Genomic DNA, 22,205 nt, shown 5'->3' with positions numbered 1-22,205 from the left:
AGTTCTGACAAGCTTTTTTCCATTATACCTGTGTGTGCCATTACGGGTGCCCTCGCTAACAGGCATGTCGAGGCTGACGGGGCTGTTACTGTTCCTCTCACTGCTCTCATAGCCACTCTCCATCCTCTGGATAAGCCGCGGGGGCTGCTCTGATCCTCGTCTCAGGGGTCCCGGTAGGTCTTGAAAGGTGGTCTGTTCCGATGATGCCGCCAAGTCCCCCCGAGGCCCAGTTTCTTCAGACAAGAGAGCGCCTAGCGGACTGTACCCAGCCTGCTTGCGGCGTTCCCTGCTAAAGATGCTGTCGATGTTGAGGGCCTCACGGCGAGGCTTCCAGGGCGGACGGTATCGCCCTCCAGAGGAGCTGGACTTGGACTCACTGCTGGTGCTGTCAGCTTCCCAGTCTCGGGCTTTAGCGGTGAAGTCAGGTGGGCCAACGGAGCCCGAGGATGATGCGGAAAGCGGCCGGTTATGGATAATGTTGCTCATAGTCTCCTTAAAGTCTCGAAGTCGATTGGAGCTAGGTTTAGGTAGGGAACGAGGAACCTGCTGCTCTTTTAAAGTCTCGCCTGTAAAAGAGAGGGAGAGGAAATCATTTTTAAAAAAAAGAGGAAGGAAGAATGTTATTTTTACATAACCTAATATTACTGTACACAGCCAGTACAAGCAACAGAGATGACTAATGCAGCTCGCATTTATTGTCCAACATGCTACTCAATCCACTAATGAACTGTCAGAGCATCAATCAACTGACCACAGTTACGGATTATTAACCAGGTTTCTATTAAAATAACACAACAATGTTTGCATTGTGGTTTGGTGACAGCATTATATTGTTTAACTGCATACCTTCGCTGTGGTAGCCGGCAGACAACACCTCATCTGTCTTAGAGCAACGACTCCTTGAATCACCCCGGGCCTCAAATTTTCGTGGCCTGCTGGCACTTCGTTTCCGGTCCAAAACTCCTCCCTTTCTGTCCAAGACCCCATCTTTTCTGAGAGTGTGGCGCTGCACTTGATCGCTGTCAGGACCTTCACAAGCGAGTAACAACCAAAGTCACTATTTGAATTGTAGAGCAGTAGGACTACAGGTGGCGCAACATTAACGTTGAACCGAGGCACTCCGAGACACTGAAAACATTTGATCATGAGCTGCTGATGTGTAAATGAACACAGTGCCATGCTTTACTCCAAAACGCTCAAGCACATATTTCTTTAATTATATCACAGCATTTGCTATTTGATAAATAAAACAAAATCAGATCGACCATTAATTGTGCAGCCCTAAGCAGGACATAAAACAGATCACATTAAGTTTACTTCTGTATGGATCAACTCAGTGCCAATATACCTAATATGGTGTCTAAACTGTCTTTGATTCTAGTGTGAGTGTACAAACTGACATACCTGTGGTTTCCAGGCTGCTGTGGGAGGCGGAGTCGTTGTCCGGGTTACAGATGACGGTTCCCTGGGAGTCAGAGGAGAAGTGGGAAGCCATAGACTCGTGGTGGGAGTGTGAATGCTTATAGCTGTAGCTGTCTGTGGAGGAGTCTGTCCGTGTGTCGCTGGAAATTGACGGCTCACGGCCTGACAAAACAAACAGAAGATCTGATGCTTATCACTGAGGCTACCAACTGGGGAACCCATATTGCTTTAAAATTTTGATTCTGGAATTTTTAGTCAAAAGCTGTGACTGGCAAAAAGAGTTTTGAGAGGTGACAGGGCACTGCTAGGTATTCTGGGTGGATGTTTACTCAGGTCAAAGGAGCTCATCCCAAGTTTCTATTATGTTCTGGTACCTAGATATAGCTCTGATATAACTATGATGTAGCACAACATTTAACTCTAAGGCAAAGTTTTGTTGTTTTGTCTTTGTGTGTATATTACCCTGTGCACCATTTATTCATGAGTATTAGCTATGTTTTATGGACAGGCTACTTATGATGAACTCTATTACTATCTATATTATCGGTATATTGTAAGGTAAAAAGCAGACTTTGGTAGTTCAAGTAGCTCAGTATATTGACATCATATCTTCTAATGAAATATATGGTTATTACAGCTGCTGATTCTTTACTGTTTAACAGAATTTTTCTTTTTTACACCGACAGTCTTAGCAAACTCCACTAAAGATTTGTCTATAAAGCAATGCATAGATATAATTATTATAATCAGTATTGAAATATTACTTGTTTTATTATGAATTGAAACATTTGCTTTACTATGTAAAACATCCTCCTGAAGGTGCACCAAAGAAATTCAGTAAAATAAATTTGACCAGTTAGGGCTGTCGCGATAACCGCAATATCGCAATACCGCGCTATTGACGAGCAAACCCGCAGAGGAATGCAAGAACCGCAGCAACCGCGATTTTTGCGTGTTTTATTTTTCCGTAAGGTTATGCCCTTCTTGTTTTACACTTCATGCATGTGGACTAAATATTAAACAAGTTAGTAATGATAACATAACGTGTACCATGCTGATTTGTACAGAGGCTCCGTAGATTTGCACTTAACAAGCCTAAACACACAGTGAATGAGAGAGAGATCGACTGAGCGCATGCGATTACTTGCGTCTGTCCTCCAGGCCGAGTCATATTTGTGAAAATAGGTTGTCATGTCCAAGGAAAGTGAAATCTCTGTCTTAGCATTGATGCATAGCTGGTCAGCTGAGCCTTCTAAAGTGTCGCTCAAAGTTAAAATGATTTCAACAGCGTGTTTCATTACGTCTCTTTGAATGAATGAATCAGCGTTTTTGAACGTGTAGTTGAATGACAGTCACGTTCCACCACCTTGTGGCGCAACACTGTACATGCACTGACTGACAGCCCGTCTAGAACGCAGCGTGGGTGCAGGTGGAAATATCAATAGAAAGTCTCTTGTCTAGTCAGATTAGAAAATCAGATTACAACTAGGCTAACTGTTATACATATAGGCTAACGATAGCCTAACGATCTTATTGTCAGGTTTATGTTCTGTTATGTGGACCGTTATTTTGTCATTCTCTTCTGTTTACTTCACCTGTTTCAACGCTATTTGGTTTCGGTCTCATTGTCTTCTGAATATGACCTCGTTAGTTATATCGTAACACATACACACAAATTATATATATATATGGCGGTAATACCGCATACCGCGCTATTGAGCCACTCAAAATTACCGCAAGGGAAATTCCCTCAACGCAACAGCCCTAAAGACCAGTAAACCGGCCTTATGCTGGTGTGCAAGTACCTGAATCCTCACTGTCGTAGTATGCTTTAGTGTAGTGATGTAGGTCTACCATCGTTTTATTTCTAATTTAGGTAAAATAGTACAGAATTTTAGTATTTAATACAATTAATATTTCATACTTAAATAAAATTCAGCATTTATTAGTTACCAGTCATAATATGGAAAATGCAAAAGCTTGGGGTCAGTAAGATTTTTTTTAACGTTGCTGAAATTAGTTTTCTATATGAAATCTGATATCTATTTTAATATATTTTAAATTGTAATTTATTCCTGTGATGGAGTCTTTAATGTAGATATTGATCAATTTAATGCATCCATGCTGAATAAAAGTATTAAAACATTTGAACGTTACTGTATATTGTCGGCATGTGCCAGATTTGTGCATAATAACTTATTGACGTTCACTTGCTATGAACATTGTGCCATTCCTGTCTTTATGTTATGACCATATACAGAATGTGCACTAATGACTATTGACGCACTGAGTTACTGGCATGTGCACATATACCTGCACACACAGACAAACGCACAAACACAGACTCCTAAGTGGTGAGTCAACAAGCTGTCGAATTATGTAAAACAGCACACGCACATACATTCACCCACCCACCCACCCACCCCATGCTGGGAGCCTGTGGGGCACTGCTAAATAACTAGCCAACACATTGGTCTATCCCAGTTAATGATTCTACACAAACTCCCTATGGACAGAGCTAGCAAGGAACATTAGATCAGGGCATGTATAAATAAAGCCCTACGAACAACATATACAATTTATATGTTTATGTGAAGATTGTTTTAAAATCATTTAATATTTCAGAGCTTATTAAATGTTAATTTAATAGTTCAATACTTTAAGTCAATACTTCATTAATAATAGGATACTTACTTAGTAAATAGATGCCATTAAAAACATTTAAAATATACTGTCTTGATGTTGTTTCTACATTCATTTGGAGGTTCAATGTGAAATTATTACAATATAAATATGCAATTAATCATGATTAATTACAGAAAAATGTGTGATTAATATTTTTTAATCGATTGACAGACAGCACTAATGTTAACCTTTTATAGATTTTAGATTACAATTTAATTTCTAATTTTATAGGTCCCCCCAGAAAGAGATCAGGACAGCCCCCACCCCCTTGGCCCCCTTCAAATTTTCAGTTTGATAATCCGGCCCTCAAATGAAGCTAATTGAATAGCCCTGCTCTAATCCGTTAATATGGGAGTGGAAAAAAATACGCTCCACATATGCACTGCAAACGGAGTATGTGTGAAACAGGCGTAACACGATGGCCTGCTCCGTTTGCTGAAAACATACAAAGGACGAGAACCTCATCGTTTTTTTAGGGACAAAAAGAAAAAAGTTACATCAATAAATCTGTTAGTTTTTTTTCCTTGAAAGTAAAGTAAAGGACAAATTAAAAACATTGTAAATATGTTTAGTCATTGTAGTAGTAATAACTGGCTGTTTTTGCAAAAAGAGTTTCATGGCCGGTAAAAAAATTTGATTGGCCAGTAAATTTGATCACATCACCGGCCATTGGCAGGTGTGGCAAGAAGTTAGTTTTAGGCCCTATATGTACATATATATAGACTACTTATATAAAATTCTTGTATTTTTTATGTACAATTTAAAAAAATGGAAAAAAGAGAAACATTTTATAAGTTTATATTTCATTTCAGTTTCATCTGAAATCTGATTTCTATTTTAATATATTTTAAAATGTAATTTATTCCTATGATGGTGTCTTTACTATAGATATTGATCAATTTTATGCATCCATGCTGAATAAAAGTATTAGAACTTTTGAACATTATTGTATTTTCGACATGGTCCAAAATTTTAATATTTGCGCATAACCATTCATTGACGTTCACCTGCTATGCATGTTGTGCAATTATGTCTTTATGTTACGACCATATATTAAATGTGCATTGATGACTATTGATATGCATTGAGCTACTGGCATGTGCACATATACCTGCACACACAGACTCATAAGTGGAGAGTCAACAAACTGTTGAATTATGTAAAACAGCACACAAGCACTAACGGAGCAAACACACACATACATTCACCCACCCACCCACCCACCACATGCTGGGAGCCTGTGGGGCACTGCTAAATAACTAGCCAACACATTGGTCTATCCCAGTTAATGATTCTACACAAACTCCCTATGGACAGAGCTAGCAAGGAACATTAGATCAGGGCATGTATAAATAAAGCCCTACGAACAACCCTGGCAAACCGGCAAGCTAAGGGCTGCATTTTTCACATTCACTGGTTACACAAAGCCCAGATTATTACCTCTTTCACATGAGCGTCATCGAAGTAAATCCACTTGCGGATTTTGGTTTGGAAGAAGAAAGTAGAGTAGTGTTTGCCATAGTAACAGACCACGCCCACAAGGTAGAGCTCCGCCTGTTTGGCCTTGTCCTCTGTCACTCGGTAGAACAGCTATGGGTGAAACGAAGGACGAGAGGTCGCTTATTACTCAAATACAAACACATTCACATACACACATAAAAGTAGACCCACACAACCAAACCATTTCAAAGATTACCTATTTTAAGTGACCATGAGATCTTTCAAAGGCATTAAAAACATCTGTGATGGAGATTATCAAAACACCACTCTTGATCTCTAGATGTATTTCAGTTTAAAATAATAATTTGTTTAGGTCTTAAAACGGTTTTACATTTCACATTGAAACGTGAACCCAGTACTTAGTGAAATGCAAACCCACTTAGGACACCCTGTGCCCGCCCTGTGTCCTAAGGAAGCCTGAAATCAGTGGCAGAGAGTTGCTTTTATGTGTGAGTCATTGTCATTGATGCAACAAGTTTGACAAGTTCTGCCAGTAATTCCCATGTGCATCACAGTGATCTCAGAGTTGTAGCACTGCTGTTTGGAGCCGAATGCATTTATCACCGTCTATAACTTCAAAAGCTTCTGTTTTCAGTTGTGGATTTGTTCATCTATCAACCGATTTATATCAGTGGAATTGTGTGTAGTTTGTGGGATATTTTAACTACTGGCAGGGTGCATGTCTTACATCTCCGAGCCGCAGGACGGTGCCCAGGCTATGAATGACGTCTTCTGCTAGGTCAGAGTGGTCTGAGTCCCACACCAGGCCAATGGTGATGATCTCTGGGGAGTTCATCAGGACACGTCGAATACGGAGCTTCTCTCCACAGTTGCCCTGTAGAGGAAAAAAGGGCAGAGGAAAAAAATTTTTTTAGTTTTTTTTTTTATATATACTGGAGCTTGAAAGCTCTGGAGCTATAACTTACATTAACTACACTTATATTAGCCATTACCATTAATTCCCATTCCCCCTGCCCGAACTTACACAGTCACCCTAATATAGATCAGAAACCACAGATGAACACCCATATTTTGTGTGTGTGTTTAGGTTGCATGAAGCATGTCTGAGGGTCAAGATAACATGTCTGTTTCAGATCTACACAGATTGTTCTTCAACTTTCAAATGTGTTCATTTCTAAAGGAAATCTTGCCATAGTGTCAACTCAAAACATGTTTACTTCCATTAATACTAGTGAACAGACAAACATAAAAGCATAATGTCATCTACTAATGTAATGATTCATTATTATATGAATGTCGTATATGAATATCAGAGAAGTCAAAATTTAAGCTTGGTTTAAGCTTGAATTAGAAAAAAATACGTACTTGCCATTGCCAATAGGCTTTAAAAAAAAACCTTTGAATATAAGATGTTTCTAATGCTCAAAATATCAAAATACGGTAAAAACAGCAAGGTTAAAAATATGAATACAATTTAGAAACTGGTTTGTATTTTCATATAATGTCATTTATTCCTGTGATGTCAAAGCTGAATTTTCAGCAGCCATTACTCCAGTGTTCAGTGTCACATGACCCTTTCAATGCTGAAAACAGATGCACTGTTTAATATTTTTGTGGAAACCATTATACTTTTTTCAGGATTCTTTGATGAATAGAAAGTTAAAAATAACAGCATTTATTTGAAATATAATTTTTTTGTAACATTATAAATCTCACACTTCTGAAGGAAGTATTAATTTTGTATTCCTGACTTATGTTATTTTGCCTCTGAAGTAAATATATCTTGTTTCATGGATGTTTAGATATTTTTGCTGGAAAACAAGACAAAAATACTGATTAAGAAAATATTTTTTTTGCAATGTGATAAGCCGTCATGCCTTATCCAAGGAAATCCTGATCTGACATGAAAACAAGTGTGCGTGTTTTGCGTAAGAATTTGGTCCTCCTCAGGGCCACGAGACAAATTAACATTCCACTGATTGTGTCCTGTTTTGACCCAGCGATTACTTAATGGGCACAATCCTATTCAAACCCAGACAAGCGCCACATCCACACACACATACACATACACACACACACACACACACACACACACACACACACACACACACACACACACACACACACACACACACACACACACACTTCATTATGCCTAATTAGCACTTGATTTGATAGAGCTGAGTGTGTGGCGGAGTGTGGTAATGCTAACTGGGCAGTTGCGCAGGTCTCCCACAGTGCTGGCGTTCCTCAGCAGCTCTCCGAACATGTCTGGGGTGGGCTTCTCCCGGCATTCCAGCATCCGCACTGCCTGGTTACTGTAGCATAACCAACACATGTCACACATTAAGATAGCACAAGCAATACACTGCAGCTCTCATATCTGTAATTACGGGTGAAGTGTTTGTATTTGTATTTGTTAACAGCCTATAATTACTATATGAATTTAAAAATAAAAAATGGAATTTGTAACGCTAACCTAAACAACTGACTCAAGTGTTTAAGGTGTGTTTGTGTACAGTGTTTTATGTATTCAGAAGGGTTTTCAGGGAGGTCACAGTCCAGACCGGTCTGATCGTATTGTTGCAGCAGAGGTCACTGCATCTCAAAGACACTGCAACACTGCGTGCCTGGAGCAACATCACAGCTCAGGCAGGTTTCAGGGAGACAGCCTTGCCAATGTCACAATGTTACCAGGACAGGCTCCTCCCAGTGAGAGTGTGTATACAAAAAATATCTTAAACATTCTCACTGACATTAAAATTCATCAAAAATAATATTATAAAAGAGTATAAAATCTTCTTGTTCAGAAATGTTGCCTGGTTGAGAGCCATGTTTGAAGCTGTTATGCTCACATCTTTGAGGGAACATCATTTGAATTTTATATTAATGGGCCAAGCTGCTACATTCACTGGTATTAATAAACAGCCTACATTAAGGCTAAAAAACAGTTTCAAAGGCATCTGAACTGAATCTGTAGGCAGCATTTCAAGGTATCACAGGCCTGCTCATGAAGGCTGTCCCAAAAGTTAAGAAATGCAACTCCCTCAGATACCATGTTTTCCCAAATAATTGGAGATGGCATTCCTGACTACTTTTTTCTTAAAATCTGTGTTAAATATATTTATTCTTATCAGAATATTGAATAATTTATTTTGTGTTGCATGTATTGTAACTCATTTGAGCCAGCACTATTTGTCCAACTAATTTCCTGCCTATGACTGCACATTTCATGTTATAGGCAGTAAGGCAGGTCACTAGGTTTAATAGTATACAATTATAATTGTTTAATAGTATAAAACTATACTATAACTAGAGACAAACTACAATGCTTAGCTAAATAATTTTTTTTATTATTATTGTATTCATTTATTACTCCATTAGCTGTAATACTTTGAGTGGGACAACAACAGTTCTCGGGTTCAAAGACACAGGCAGTCAATGTCCTTGTGCAGAAGAAAGCTCTTCTGCACTGCAATGTCAGCTATTATCATAAAAAGCCTCCTTAATCACAGAGCTGCATGCTGGAATATTCATGAAGTCCTTTCATCGCTGTTGTGCTTACAAATGTTTGTTCACAACGTTAAGTATCTGCTCCACTGGCAGGCTGAATGCAGTAATCCAGACTGTGTCCGCAAATGCGCAGCTCTAAAAGCAGATGGTGACAACATTTGACTGCAGAGTTCAAGGGGAGCTGCACCCATGATTAAAAGCAGTGGCACTGCTGTCCAGGAGACCTAGAGTAATATTTAAGCTGGCTGTTGCCATGTGCTCTTGGCCATTGAGGGAATCTCTCTCTGTTCTGATTGATTTCACTGTGTTTGATGTGGCAGAGAGCTCATTTGCTCAGCTGGAGAAGAGTATAGGACATGATGTTTTCTGTGCCGTACAGTGTGGCCCTTTTCGGTCCCAGCTTTCAAAATGACCTCATTCTTTAGCATCACTCATTTTTGTGCATGTGTATGTGCTGCAGGGATGATTTTGCTCACCACAGAGAGGTGGTGGAGATGTAGTGGACCATCTGAATGAAGGGTAGGGGGTCTGAGGAGGCTCCACAGTTGCTGCACACACACTAAGTGAGAACAAAAAACGATATCTGTTCAATAATCTTTTCTATACAAACAGACAGAGTGGGAAACATTATTTTATATTAAAAACTAGGTGTATTAGGGTTCCCACACTTTTCGACACAACACAAATTAATTAATTGACAACTGATTATTATCATTATTTCATTATTTTCATATGACTTTCCCATGACATATATGAACTTTAACCATTTGATGACTGGAATAGGATTTTAAAAAATTATTTTACAAGGATATCACTTACAAAAAAGTGATGAAAAAAGGTTTAAAAGTGAGCAAAAATATATAAAAATACATTTGATACAAGCAATGCATGTTATTATAAAAGAGAAATTATCAATGATCAATTATTTAAAAAATTACAAATATTTACTGACATGTGCAATGTAGACAGGTCAAACTATAATCCAACTAAATGCTGATATATAATACACTGTTTTACATTTTCTACCACCAAATATTGAGTGTCATTCAGAAATACATCCTACTAAATGATTTACCAATGGAATTCATAGTGCCTTTAAAAATATTGCTCCTTTTTAATAAAAAGGCTTCACCTGCTCAAAGAGTGTCATGGCAAACTTCTGATGAGGGATGCAGTGTTTGGCTGTGCAGATGTCCTCCTTGGTCTCATCAGAGATGTGAAAGTGGATCCTCATGAGGATATTCTCCTGTGAGAGAGACTTATTGCTTAATTATCACCAATCAGTGTGCTTAAATCAAAATCTCACTGAAGAGAAACAGCATACATCTGTCCTGTATGTCTCATGTTAATTGATTCTCGCCTTCTAGTGGGTGTGTACCGAGTCTGTGAATAACAGCATGCTCAGCTCTTTTGGCTGAGGGATATAGTTGAGAATGTTGGGATTGGGGAAGGCTTGTGTTCTGTAGGGAGATGTTGAAAGTTCACAAAACAACTGCCCTTCACCAGCGCCTCCAGTCTTGCATAATGACCAGACAACAATAGCGGTTAAGGGGGAAAAAATTAACATTTGCAGTCTGTGGTCGCAGTTCTTACTGGTCAGCACATTGTACGATGTTGCTAAACAAGCAGTAGAAAGAGGCTGAGACAGGGAGCCATTCTTTATCTTATACGTTATGATGCTATGGCCTTTAAAATGAGCCATTGGGAGAAAATTAATCACTGCACAAAATAGGATGTGTGTCTATGAGATTACAGAAGATTACAGAGTCAAACAAGGTTTACATTTTCTGTACTCTCAAGCATCCTGCCAAGAGACAAGAGATAAAAACTGACATGAAAGCAGACATGCAACCAAAAAAATACAGGGACGGACCGATACAGGGCCGAGAGGATATCAAACACCTTCCTTCTACTTGGTGGACTCAAGAGCTAAGCTAACAATGTTCACAAGAAATGTCAGAGTGCATTTTTCCTCTTCAAGAAAATCTACCTCTTGAGCAGAGAGTCTAATTTGGCATGTGAAAGAATACTATAGTGTATTGAAAAAGCAAGGACATGGAGGAGAATAGCAGGAAAAGCCGTAATGCGCTATAGGGGAGGAAAGCTAAAGGGCGATGGTGAAGAGTCAAGAGCCCTTACGAAGCACTCAGCTGCATCGTCCATAATGCCGAGCTGGAATCGCTGCTCATCCTGGAAGGTTTTGGCTAGAGCGCAGCGGAGAGCGTCAGAGGGCAGCACCTTCTCACTGCTGAACTGGAACTGCACAAAGATGCTCTGAAAAACAACCACAGCTTTCGATTAATGTTAAAGAAAACCAACACCAGCTCATCACACAACTTCTTTCAAAAATGGGCAATAAGTGTACCTTTATACAACAGTTTGTCACCCTGTATCCAGTTACAAACTGTTGTATAAAGAGTTCAAATCTCTTTCAAATGTGAAAATGAATATGATGTTTAAGATTAAATGTAATTTTTAATGTAGTCAATAATCACAACTTCTTTTTTATATTAAAAAAAGTACCATGACAAGCAAAGACATTTTAAAGATTGTGTTTTACGAAGGAAAGAAAGTAATACAGATGATACGATGGTGAGTAAATGCATGAACTTTAATTTTTGGGTGAACTATCCAATTAAAAGCCGTATTTTTTTCCCCTCTTAAGCCACATTTAAACAGCATAATTAAGTCTCCTGGTATATATGAACACATCTAAGATTTCAAATGCTGTAAAGCAAGACATGTCTGTCTGCAAGACTTCTGTGCTGAATCAAGAAACTCCTCAGTAAACAGTTATTACAGGATTAACTTCTTTACTTTGAAGGCTGAAAACTCTTGAGAGATTTGAACGAATAAAGGCACTGCACTTATGTCACTGCCCGTGAAACATACTGGAGTAAAGTCAGAAAAACACAGACAGCCGAATACAGAGGCAGTACCAGACCCATGAGAGCGAGAGGACAGGCTGACAGACATATTGTCCCAGTCCTGTGTGTGAGAGCAGACAGGCAGCCCCCTACTGCGCTGACACAGGGCTCAGGAGAGAGATCTCTAATTTCCAGCTGAGTTATTGAACTTTTGATGGAAAGCGCCAATGGCAATCCTGAACATTAGAAGGAATCTAATATAAAATGAGTGTAAGGGAGGGACTGAAAAGAAACGGAACGGAAAAAGAAATGGCACAGCAAGAGCTGAATACACGCAACACTGCTTGCCATGTAGCTATAGTTAAACACAGGATAGCTAGTTGTTGATGCATATCTATACCTTCAATTCCATATATTTTATGTTTTCATAGTACGTCAACATACATATAATGGTCTGCCAACGCTTCGAAGCAGACAAAATGACAAAGTAGTGATTCAACACTGTTTTTTTAATGTTTTGGTATCAGACAAAATAACTAGGCCTAAATAATAATTAGAACAGACATGTAAACTAGTAATTATACTAACAAAATTTTAATTATAGATTTGTTTCTCACTTGAGAATGAATAGCTGTTACATAAAGTTGAGTAACTTGTGCAAACACAAGATGAAACAAGTTACTATCCTTTTGGATGCTCAGCAGTGTAATGGAGTTGCTGGGTGCAGTTCTTTATAGACTTACCAAATGAAGCCATTTATTAGTAGACCCAACATAAAAAAAACAGGTTTTGGTGACCACTGACTTAGAGATATTTTGAGAAATGTCTCAGAGTTTGTTTTTTATAATGTTCCACAGAAGAAAGAAAGTCACAGAGGTTTGGAACGACATGAGGGTAAAGAGTAAATGATGGCAGAATTGTCATCTGTGGGTGAACTATGCCTTTCAACTAAAAATGTACTTTTATCTGTAAATAAAGTGGGTCAAGCCAATTATCTCTGCTTTTACAATAAAGTTATTTATTTAGACACTATTTAATATTTGATAACATTTCAGAATCTTGAAGCATATACAGATGGCAGAAACACATTAGCCTTCATATAAAAAGTGAAAGTACAGAATTAGAAAAGCTATAATGGACCAGAGATCCCTGTCAGCTCCATGAATTTAATGCATCATGAAAAAAGTAAAACCCTGATGGGCTCAGTGCTTTACCTTCAGAGCGCAGAAGATGCACGAGTCCTCCATACACTTGTGTGTGGTGAGCTGCCGGAAACTTCGCCGGAAGATATCCAGATGCCAGAGAACCTATAAGAAAAATGTGCAATTAGTCGTAAGAAACGTTTACATCGTCCTCTGATCTTTGATGCTGCCTGCGCATGATATGAGAGTGCTCTGAAAGGCTGAGAAAAGGTTCAATCAAGCATCAGACACTCAACAAACCTTCTAAAATGCCTGAGAAGCTCAAGTCATCAAAAATGCATCAGGCTAAAAAAGCACTTGCACCGCCTGCAGTTGACTTTCCACCTCTTCCTAAGTGTCTCTCTCAGAAGGGCAAGGCATCTAAAGAAGTCGAGTCAGGTTGGAGATGGAGATTGTGCAAGTTGTATCTGACGCTGAACGACTCCTTTCCTAAACAATCTCCTAAATCCAGCTTTCTTGACACACCGTAATACAATCTCAACCAATCACATGAAAGAAGCAATTAGGTCTCACCAATCAGGTGTCAAAGATCTGATAAGCCTGTGTGCTCTATCCAAGAGTTTGAAGAAACGGGAGCAGGTTCACAAGCAGAGCAAAGTCTGATAGTAAGATGAAGTGATGAGCGTGTTTCCCAGCTTTAGTCTTTCATCTTGAGGAATGTATGCATCTCCAGGTGAAGGATGATGCGGAATGTCAGCGGAACAAACAAAGACCTGCTAGGCTCCTGCTGGGCAGCTCACATGCACGCACAGACACACAATCATGCACACCTCCCATCTGGCCGTGCCTGGGAGGCTGCGGAGGTCGAGCTGACCCCACCTGCCCGCCATGAGCGGGGACTTTGTGTGCCATGGCCCCGCTGCTCACCCGGCAGATCTACACGCTTGCTGAATTATTAAGAGAGCTGTCAGTCCCACTTAACACAACTCAGTTACCCAAATGAATCTGCCGTCTAACTTTACCTTCAGAGATGCCTTAATCACTCTAATAGTGACAAAGTCTGTCAATGAACTTCAAAAGTTAGCTGGCCTGTAAACCAAAACGTTTAAGAGACCTTCTTATGTTTCAGTCAGAAATCTTAAGCAGAGCTGTCCATTTGGCTTACTTTGAACCCCTTTAAAATCTATAGTGCTGACAGAATCAATTTCAGAGAGTAATTTCACAAATCAGAGACACAAAGTAGAAAACATCTGTTTGGGGCTGTGCGTGGGTCTCTGCACAATAAAACTTAATAGTACTCAACAGCACTGATCTCTCATGCCATTACGATCACCCTGTATGACCTGCTGACACTCTTTGCATGGCAAGTGAAACTGTAAGGGAATAAAATGTATGAAATGCAATGTTTTTGTTAAACACAAAAGCTTGAATGTAAATATTTCCTCGGGCATGAAAATGTGCATCAGAGGACTCTACAACACGATCACAAGTATTCATCACAATCAATAAACTCCATATTTTTGTTTGCAATGTAAACCACATGGTCTTAGGAAAACCAGTTTTTACTTGAAGCCTTGCCAAGCAGTGCTAAAATATAAAGATGTGAGTGTTTTGGGACAGGTTGACAGAAGAGTAATTTGCCCTTTTGGGCCATTATATCTAAAATAAAAAAAAAATTAAATAATACATTTAAAAAAAAAAAAAAGACACTCTAATGGCGCTTTTCCACTGCGTGGCTCAGTACGGCACAGCACGGCATGGCTCGGTTTGCGTTTCCACTGCAGTTTAGTATCACTTTAGAGTGGGCGGAATTATTCACGTTGCTATAGTTGCGCTGAATTATTAATTCCGTGACTCCTGAAAAACGTTTTCATTCCGCGTCGCCCCATCAAGCTGTTGCTGAATCCGCTCCTCGGCTATCAATGAGAGAAACGTCTGTACTTCCTCAACAGAAAACGAAACAGCCACTTTTTGGTTGTTAAAAAAAGGTGCATTCGTTCAAAACATTTGCTTTCGATGCTTCACTGGCTGTGCTGATTTAAATCTAGCGGTTCTGTTGTATTTGTGTCAAGTTCAGTGACGCAGGTAGTGACGATTCTCTCCAGCCAATCCGTGATCCGCAGTTTACACGTCACGTTTTGGTAACGGTACGGTTCACTTGGAACCTAAACCGAGGTGGTACTAAAAAAAGTACCAGGCACTGTACCCAGTGGAAAACCCCCAAAAAGTGAACCGTACCGAGCCGTACCATGCAGTGGAAAAGCGCCATAACTGCACTGTAGAAGAAAGAAATGGTGTGATTTGTGACCAAAAACCTTACATACACTGACATACATAAAGACATTTTCAGGAGTTTCCTACAATAACCGTTGTTCTTGAAACACAGTCCTGGGGCCGGATTCACGAAAATCTTCTTAAGAAATAAGTTAAGAAATTTCTTAAGATAAATTCCACGAAGTTCGTAAGAATGTCCTTAAGTGCAATTCTTGAAAAATTCGTAAGTTCTCAAATATATTCTTAAGAGCATCTTAATTTTTTTCTTAAGAAGAAAATAACAGTCGTCATCTGAGTGAATACATGATGCTCTGATAAACTCACACTTTATTGTCTTTTTGCACTTCCTGCAGATTACCCTAATAATCTTAATAAGCACGCACATTATTTTCGTCGCGAGTTTGACTGGTGCTTAGCTTCACGTTTTTAATGCGCCGCGTTTTTGAACAGTTACTTTTAAAATAGCCTGTCTCAAGCTGCAGCGATATGTTTAATTCATTTTTGTGCTGTTTTTGCGCTCTCATCTGAGTGAACAATTCCGGTATGTGTGTCTGCGCTGCTACAGCAAACGCATCCTGCGCATTCATGTGCGCTGAATACTGACAAAGATTATGTCGTATTAATAAGCTAAAATTAAAAGCGTACAATTAAAGCTCCCTATCTGACTCATTTTAGAGTTGCTACTGAGTTTTGAAGTCAGTAAAAAGTAGCGTCACACATAGGCTAATCATGACCGATCATTGTTTACATTATCCGTCATCGCTGTCACTTCAGAAAACTTGTGCACATCCCTATTAATAGTCATACTATGTATTATATGTAGCTAGTGTTGTTGTAATGCTTAAATATAACAATTTATTTGCAAAATCCCAATAAATTAATTAAATAATTCTTACTGTTTGGGATTTAAGACAAGTCTGGGGCTGTCCTAAATTTAAAGGGGTCATATGATGCTGTTAAAAATAACATCATTTTGTGTATTTGGTGTAATGAAATGTGTTTATGCGGTTTAAGGTTAAAAAAAATTATTGTCCACATACTGTACATTATTGTTTCTCCTCTATGCCCCGCCTTTCTGAAACGCGGCAATTTTTACAAAGCTCATCGGTCTGAAAAAGTGAGGTGTGCTGTGATTTGCCAGTTATCCAGTGCGTTGTGATTGGCCGAATACCTCAAGCGTGAGACGGAAATGTTATGCCCCTCACCATATTGTGATGATGCCCTGTCAGGCCGGAGCGATAATTCAAAAACATGAAAACCCATTATAAACGAGGCATTCGTTGCATCCAGTGGGGACATAATTATGGATTATAATGACTTATACTGTCTTTTTACACGTTGCGTTGCATCGCGCCGCGTAAACATAAAACCATGTCTGCATTTGTGATCGGAGAAATGACAAACAATAAGCCCTACTCTACACTGCCCAAAAAACTCGCTTTAAATATATAAAATATAAAAACTCTTTAAATATAAAAAAAGTGTTCTGGAACAGTGTTGTAAATACAACTTAACCACTGTTTTCTAGTCGTGTCCATTTTTGGAAGGCCAAATAAAGTAGTTTCTCTTTCACAATGAAACAGCGTCACACACGGCGGCCTATAGTGAGCAGAGGCCGGGGGCTAGCGTGAGGAATGGCGGGAGGGTTAGAGTGAGCAGAGGCGGGTGGGCTTGAGAACGGCACGGCTGGCGATTTCGACGAAGCAGCGTCCTGGAGGACATGTGACGACTCCGGGCTGGACTCCGCTTCGTCCATGGTGAAAGCCGATTGCTGTTGTGCAAGGAGGATGTGGCGGTTGGTCAGTGTGGAATTTGTCCTGCCCATCCTCCACTGTGATTGGACGGCTGACTAAAAAGTGAACACTGCCCAAAAAACTCGCTTTAAATATATAAAATGTAAAAACTCTTTAAATTTAGATAAAGTGTTCTGGAACAGTGTTGTAAATACAACTTAACCACTGTTTTCTAGTCGTGTCCATTTTTGGAAGGCCAAATAAAGTAGTTTCTCTTTCACAATGAAACAGCGTCACACACGGCGGCCTATAGTGAGCAGAGGCCGGGGGCTAGCGTGAGGAATGGCGGGAGGGTTAGAGTGAGCAGAGGCGGGTGGGCTTGAGAACGGCACGGCTGGCGATTTCGACGAAGCAGCGTCCTGGAGGACATGTGACGACTCCGGGCTGGACTCCGCTTCGTCCATGGTGAAAGCCGATCCAGCTATCGACAGCGCAAAGTTGTAGTATTTCCTCAGCGACCAGCACGGATCAGCTCTAGGCATGACGAAGCAGATATCGTCCTCTTTTGGAAGACCAAAAGCTTTCGCTTTCACAACGAAGCACACAGCGTCTTTACGACATGGCGGTGGCAACAACAAAACTACAGCGAGAATAAAAGTTACGCCTTCTTTCTTTGCGTGAACATTTGGGTGGTGTTATGCAAATCTTCCCACATAGTGAGGTAGATATGTGGGGGCGTGTTAGAACAAGCCGTTTTAGGTAGGCATGGTTGACTCTTAACTTTTATAAAGAATATCTCTTTGGATTTAAGACTTTAGTCTTTGCAACTTTACAGATCTTCTTTATGCACCAAGAGCTTGTAACACTCCAAAGAGAAAGGAAAAATTGAAATCGCATCATATGACCCCTTTAAGAAGTTATTTACGATGATTTTTAAGAAGATTCTTTTCAAGAATTTGAATTCTTCTCAAGTTTTGTCTTAAGAACAATCTTAAGAAAAAAGATAAGAATACTCTTAAGATTAATTTTTGGGAATACAAAATATTCTTAACTTTTTTCTTAAGTTAAAAAATAAGATGAAAATGGCAGTTAAGAAGAAATTTCTTCTTAAGAATGTTTCATGAATCCGGCCCCTGGTCTCCGGGTGCAAGTACGCAGGTCTGCAAATACGCAGGAACATTCTGAGCCAGTGGCCATGGACTAGCTAGTGTGTCCATGTCTCAAGCAGTCAACATCAGGGCACAGTGTCCCCTTCTATTGATTTGACGTCACTGATTTGACACTTAAGTTCTGGGAGCTCTTGTCATGCCACTGAGTTTGCCTCCGAGAATGTCTAACAACAAAGTCCAGCTTTTCATTTTTTTTTTTCTAATCTGAACTGTCCAGTAGAGTTTGTATAGGATGAGACTGGCCATATTGATGAGAAGCCTGCAGGACCTTACAAGAAGTAAAGGTGTTTGCTTGACAACCTAGGTCACATCTGCTCATTAAAGCGATGTTCTGACTCACCATCACACTAAGGGGATGGTCAAATCTCTGATCTGATGCATTTTTTTAACAAACACAAACGGCAGCAGAATCCTTCAGACAAGATCTTTATAAAATGGTCTTTTAGGAGAAAGGAAGCTGAAACTGATCAACCGTGGAGTCGGTCACTGTGAAATAACATTGTGAAGTTGCAGTAGACCGCTGCCTGAAAGATTAGTTCAATAAGAGTGAGCAAAACTGCACGAGTCCCCAAACTGGATACATCAGAGATAGCCCTATGCAAAGAGGGACACCACGGCCCATTACTAACCATATTACACACTTCAGATCCAGGGGACGGAAAGCAGACAGGAAGCAGGGCTGATGGAAAAAATATACTGAAAATAACTATGACTGACTGAAACCGAGAATCAGAATCACGTTTATTGCCAAGTACTGTACGTATACATGTACAAGGAATTTGTCTTGGTAAATTGGTGCTAGAAAAACAAGAATAAATAATAGAACAATGAGATAAACAGTTTTAAAATAAGACAAATAAAAGCTATAAAATAAGAGCAGATATAAAATAATAGGGGTGCTCCGATTAGGGTTTTTGAGGCCGATCACCGATCGCCGATCACAGAAAGCAGTATCTGCCGATATCGATCACCGATACCGATCTTTTTAAAACCTTCTTTTTTATCATTTATAACTATTTATATTGATACTCCAATCAGGATTTTTAGACATTTATTCAGGGCATGAATTTCATTTTTGAAAATGGGGTGAATTCCCCTCTTAGGTGGCTCTTGTGAGAGGGGAAGCAGCACGGACTGTGCTTTCACAGAAGAGTCCGCTACTGATCCGTGGCGGTTTACCACAAACACAACATTTATCCATTAGTTTGATTTCAAATCTAAACATTGTCACTGAAAATGCTTTTTCAGCATTGCAATTCTTTTTTTGCACAGTACAGTAATACAATCTTTCACAGACATGTTTAAACTCAATAAATATAAGCAACATATTATTCAATGATTTTTACTTTTGCATTTACTTCTAGATTTATATATTAAGTTGCTCAAGCAATTGGCAAAACATTTAAACTACTTTTCTTACGTTATCACAAACTTACCATTGACAGAAATAGTCAGATCTACTGCCTTTCCTTTTGCATTGAAATCTTTATTACAAGCAATCCTGCGGTTCATAAAGAACTTTGTTTTCCGGCAGCTGCATAAACATAGACATGATGTTAAGACTGTGTCTTAAGAACTAGTTTGACCAACTAGTTAGCCAAGAGGTAAACAGTTTTACTTTTCTGATTAAAATTGGGCCAATCTACATTTTCGTAACCAACTTTAAACAGTTATGACTAGTCTAGATGAAAACAAATTAGATGACTAACTTTTTAAGACTAGTCTAAGCAGTTTATGCAATCGGCCCCAGGGGTGGCAAACTCCGGTCCTAGAGAGCCACAGTTCTGCAGACTTCAGCTACAACCCTGATAAAACCTCACCTGCCTTTAGCTTTCTAGTAACCCTTTAGACCTTGATCAGCTTGTTTAGGTGTGCTTGATTAGGGTTGGAGCAAAACTCTGCAGGATGGGGCTCTCACCCTGATCTTGTCCATCTAGTCCTTAAATATAAAAACTTCATATGGCCCAATCCTTACATCTAAAAGATATTTCTGAGATTATAGATCTAATAAAACAACACCCTGCTGGACAACTGCTAATAAAAATGCTTGTTTCTTCCACATGCTTGATTCATTCCCTCAATAACCAGGATAAACTCTGTACCAGGATTTGTAAAATACCCAATACAAGTATCAAAATTCACACACTTCACAATTGGATTTGATTCAGAAAGTTATGGAGAGATAATCTGAAAGCATCTAAAACTTTGGATATCAAAATATCAAATAATAGGGGTGCTCCGATTAGGGTTTTTGAGGCCGATCACCGATCGCCGATCACAGAAAGCACGATATCGATACTCCAATCAGGATTTTTAGACATTTATTCAGGGCATGAATTTCATTTTTGAAAATGGGGTGAATTCCCCTCTTAGGTGGCTCTTGTGAGAGGGGAAGCAGCACGGACTGTGCTTTCACAGAAGAGTCCGCTACTGATCCGTGGCGGTTTACCACAAACACAACATTTATCCATTAGTTTGATTTCAAATCTAAACATTGTCACTGAAAATGCTTTTTCAGCATTGCAATTCTTTTTTTGCACAGTACAGTAATACAATCTTTCACAGACATGTTTAAACTCAATAAATATAAGCAACATATTATTCAATGATTTTTACTTTTGCATTTACTTCTAGATTTATATATTAAGTTGCTCAAGCAATTGGCAAAACATTTAAACTACTTTTCTTACGTTATCACAAACTTACCATTGACAGAAATAGTCAGATCTACTGCCTTTCCTTTTGCATTGAAATCTTTATTACAAGCAATCCTGCGGTTCATAAAGAACTTTGTTTTCCTGCCTCCACTAGTGCCATCTCTTATTGCCTTGTTTATCTAAAAGTGCTATTTTCTTTTAAAACTAGCCAACAAGCCATATGTGTTGACTGTGAAATACAGCAGACTTTATGTTGATGATTTTTAGCAGCATTTATGGTAATTACTACATTTCATAATTCATGTTCATAATTACTGCAAACAATGCGCTGTTACTTTAAAGGGGTCATATGATGCTGCTAAAAATAACATTATTTTGTGTATTTGGTGTAATGAAATGTGTTTATGTGGTTTAAAGTAAAAAAAACATTATTTTCCACATACTGTACATTATTGTTTTTCCTCTATGCCCCGCCTTTTTGAAATGCGTCGATTTTTACAAAGCTCATCGGTGTAAGTACGTCTTTTATATTTAAAGAGTTTTTATATTTTATATATTTAAAGCAAGTTTTTTGGGCAGTGTAGAGTAGGGCTTGTTGTTTGTCATTTCTCCGATCACAAATGCAGACATGGTTTTATATTTACGCGGCGTGATAACATAAACATGTAAAAAGACAGTATAAGTCATTATAATCCATAATTATTATTATTAATATTTAATATTTGTATTTGGCCAATCACAACGCACTGGATAGCTGGCCAATCACAGCACACCTCGCTTTTCAGCCCGATGAGCTTTGTAGAAATTGACGCGTTTCAGAAAGGCGGGGCATAGAGGAGAAACAATAATGTACAGTATGTGGAAAATAATGTGTTTTTTTAACCTTAAACCGCATAAACACATTTCATTACACCAAATACACAAAATACTCTTCTTTTTAGCAGCATCATATGACCCCTTTAAATGAAAACGTACTTACAGACTGAGTCGGAACCGGGCTTGAGAACGGCGCGGCCGGCGGATTCGACGAAGGAGCGGCTACCACATGTGACGACCCCGGACTGGACTCTGCTTCGTTCCACGGTGAAAGCCAATCCGGCGATCCACAGCACTAAGTTGATGTATTCCCTCAGCGACCAGCACAGATCAGCTCTAGGCATGATGAAACTGATATCGTCCTCTTTTGGAAGACCAAACAAAGTAGTTTCGCTTTCACAATGAAGCACACAGCACCTTCACGACATGGCGGCGGCAACAACAATACTACAGCGAGAATAAAAGT

General features: G+C 39.2%; 1 protein-coding gene across 1 annotated transcript in view; it reads right to left on the bottom strand.

The window, feature by feature from the left end:
* Window positions 1–22,205, bottom strand: part of LOC107601774 (inactive ubiquitin carboxyl-terminal hydrolase 54-like) — a 56,676-nt gene that overhangs the window by 13,974 nt on the left and 20,497 nt on the right. The window contains exons 3-14 of the mRNA XM_016294067.1: window positions 13,163–13,255; window positions 11,221–11,355; window positions 10,214–10,327; window positions 9,558–9,640; window positions 7,781–7,886; window positions 6,296–6,442; window positions 5,548–5,697; window positions 3,710–3,735; window positions 3,228–3,289; window positions 1,405–1,584; window positions 847–1,029; window positions 29–566 (exon numbers count right to left, since the gene is read on the bottom strand). Of these exons, the coding sequence (XP_016149553.1) occupies window positions 29–566; window positions 847–1,029; window positions 1,405–1,584; window positions 3,228–3,289; window positions 3,710–3,735; window positions 5,548–5,697; window positions 6,296–6,442; window positions 7,781–7,886; window positions 9,558–9,640; window positions 10,214–10,327; window positions 11,221–11,355; window positions 13,163–13,255 (1,817 nt within the window). The remainder of the gene's footprint in view (window positions 1–28; window positions 567–846; window positions 1,030–1,404; window positions 1,585–3,227; window positions 3,290–3,709; window positions 3,736–5,547; window positions 5,698–6,295; window positions 6,443–7,780; window positions 7,887–9,557; window positions 9,641–10,213; window positions 10,328–11,220; window positions 11,356–13,162; window positions 13,256–22,205) is intronic.

The sequence above is a fragment of the Sinocyclocheilus grahami genome, unplaced genomic scaffold (assembly GCF_001515645.1).
Source record: "Sinocyclocheilus grahami isolate Dianchi unplaced genomic scaffold, SAMN03320097.WGS_v1.1 scaffold313.1, whole genome shotgun sequence".
NCBI lineage: Eukaryota > Metazoa > Chordata > Actinopteri > Cypriniformes > Cyprinidae > Sinocyclocheilus > Sinocyclocheilus grahami.
This window is presented reverse-complemented; position numbering and strand designations above follow the sequence as displayed.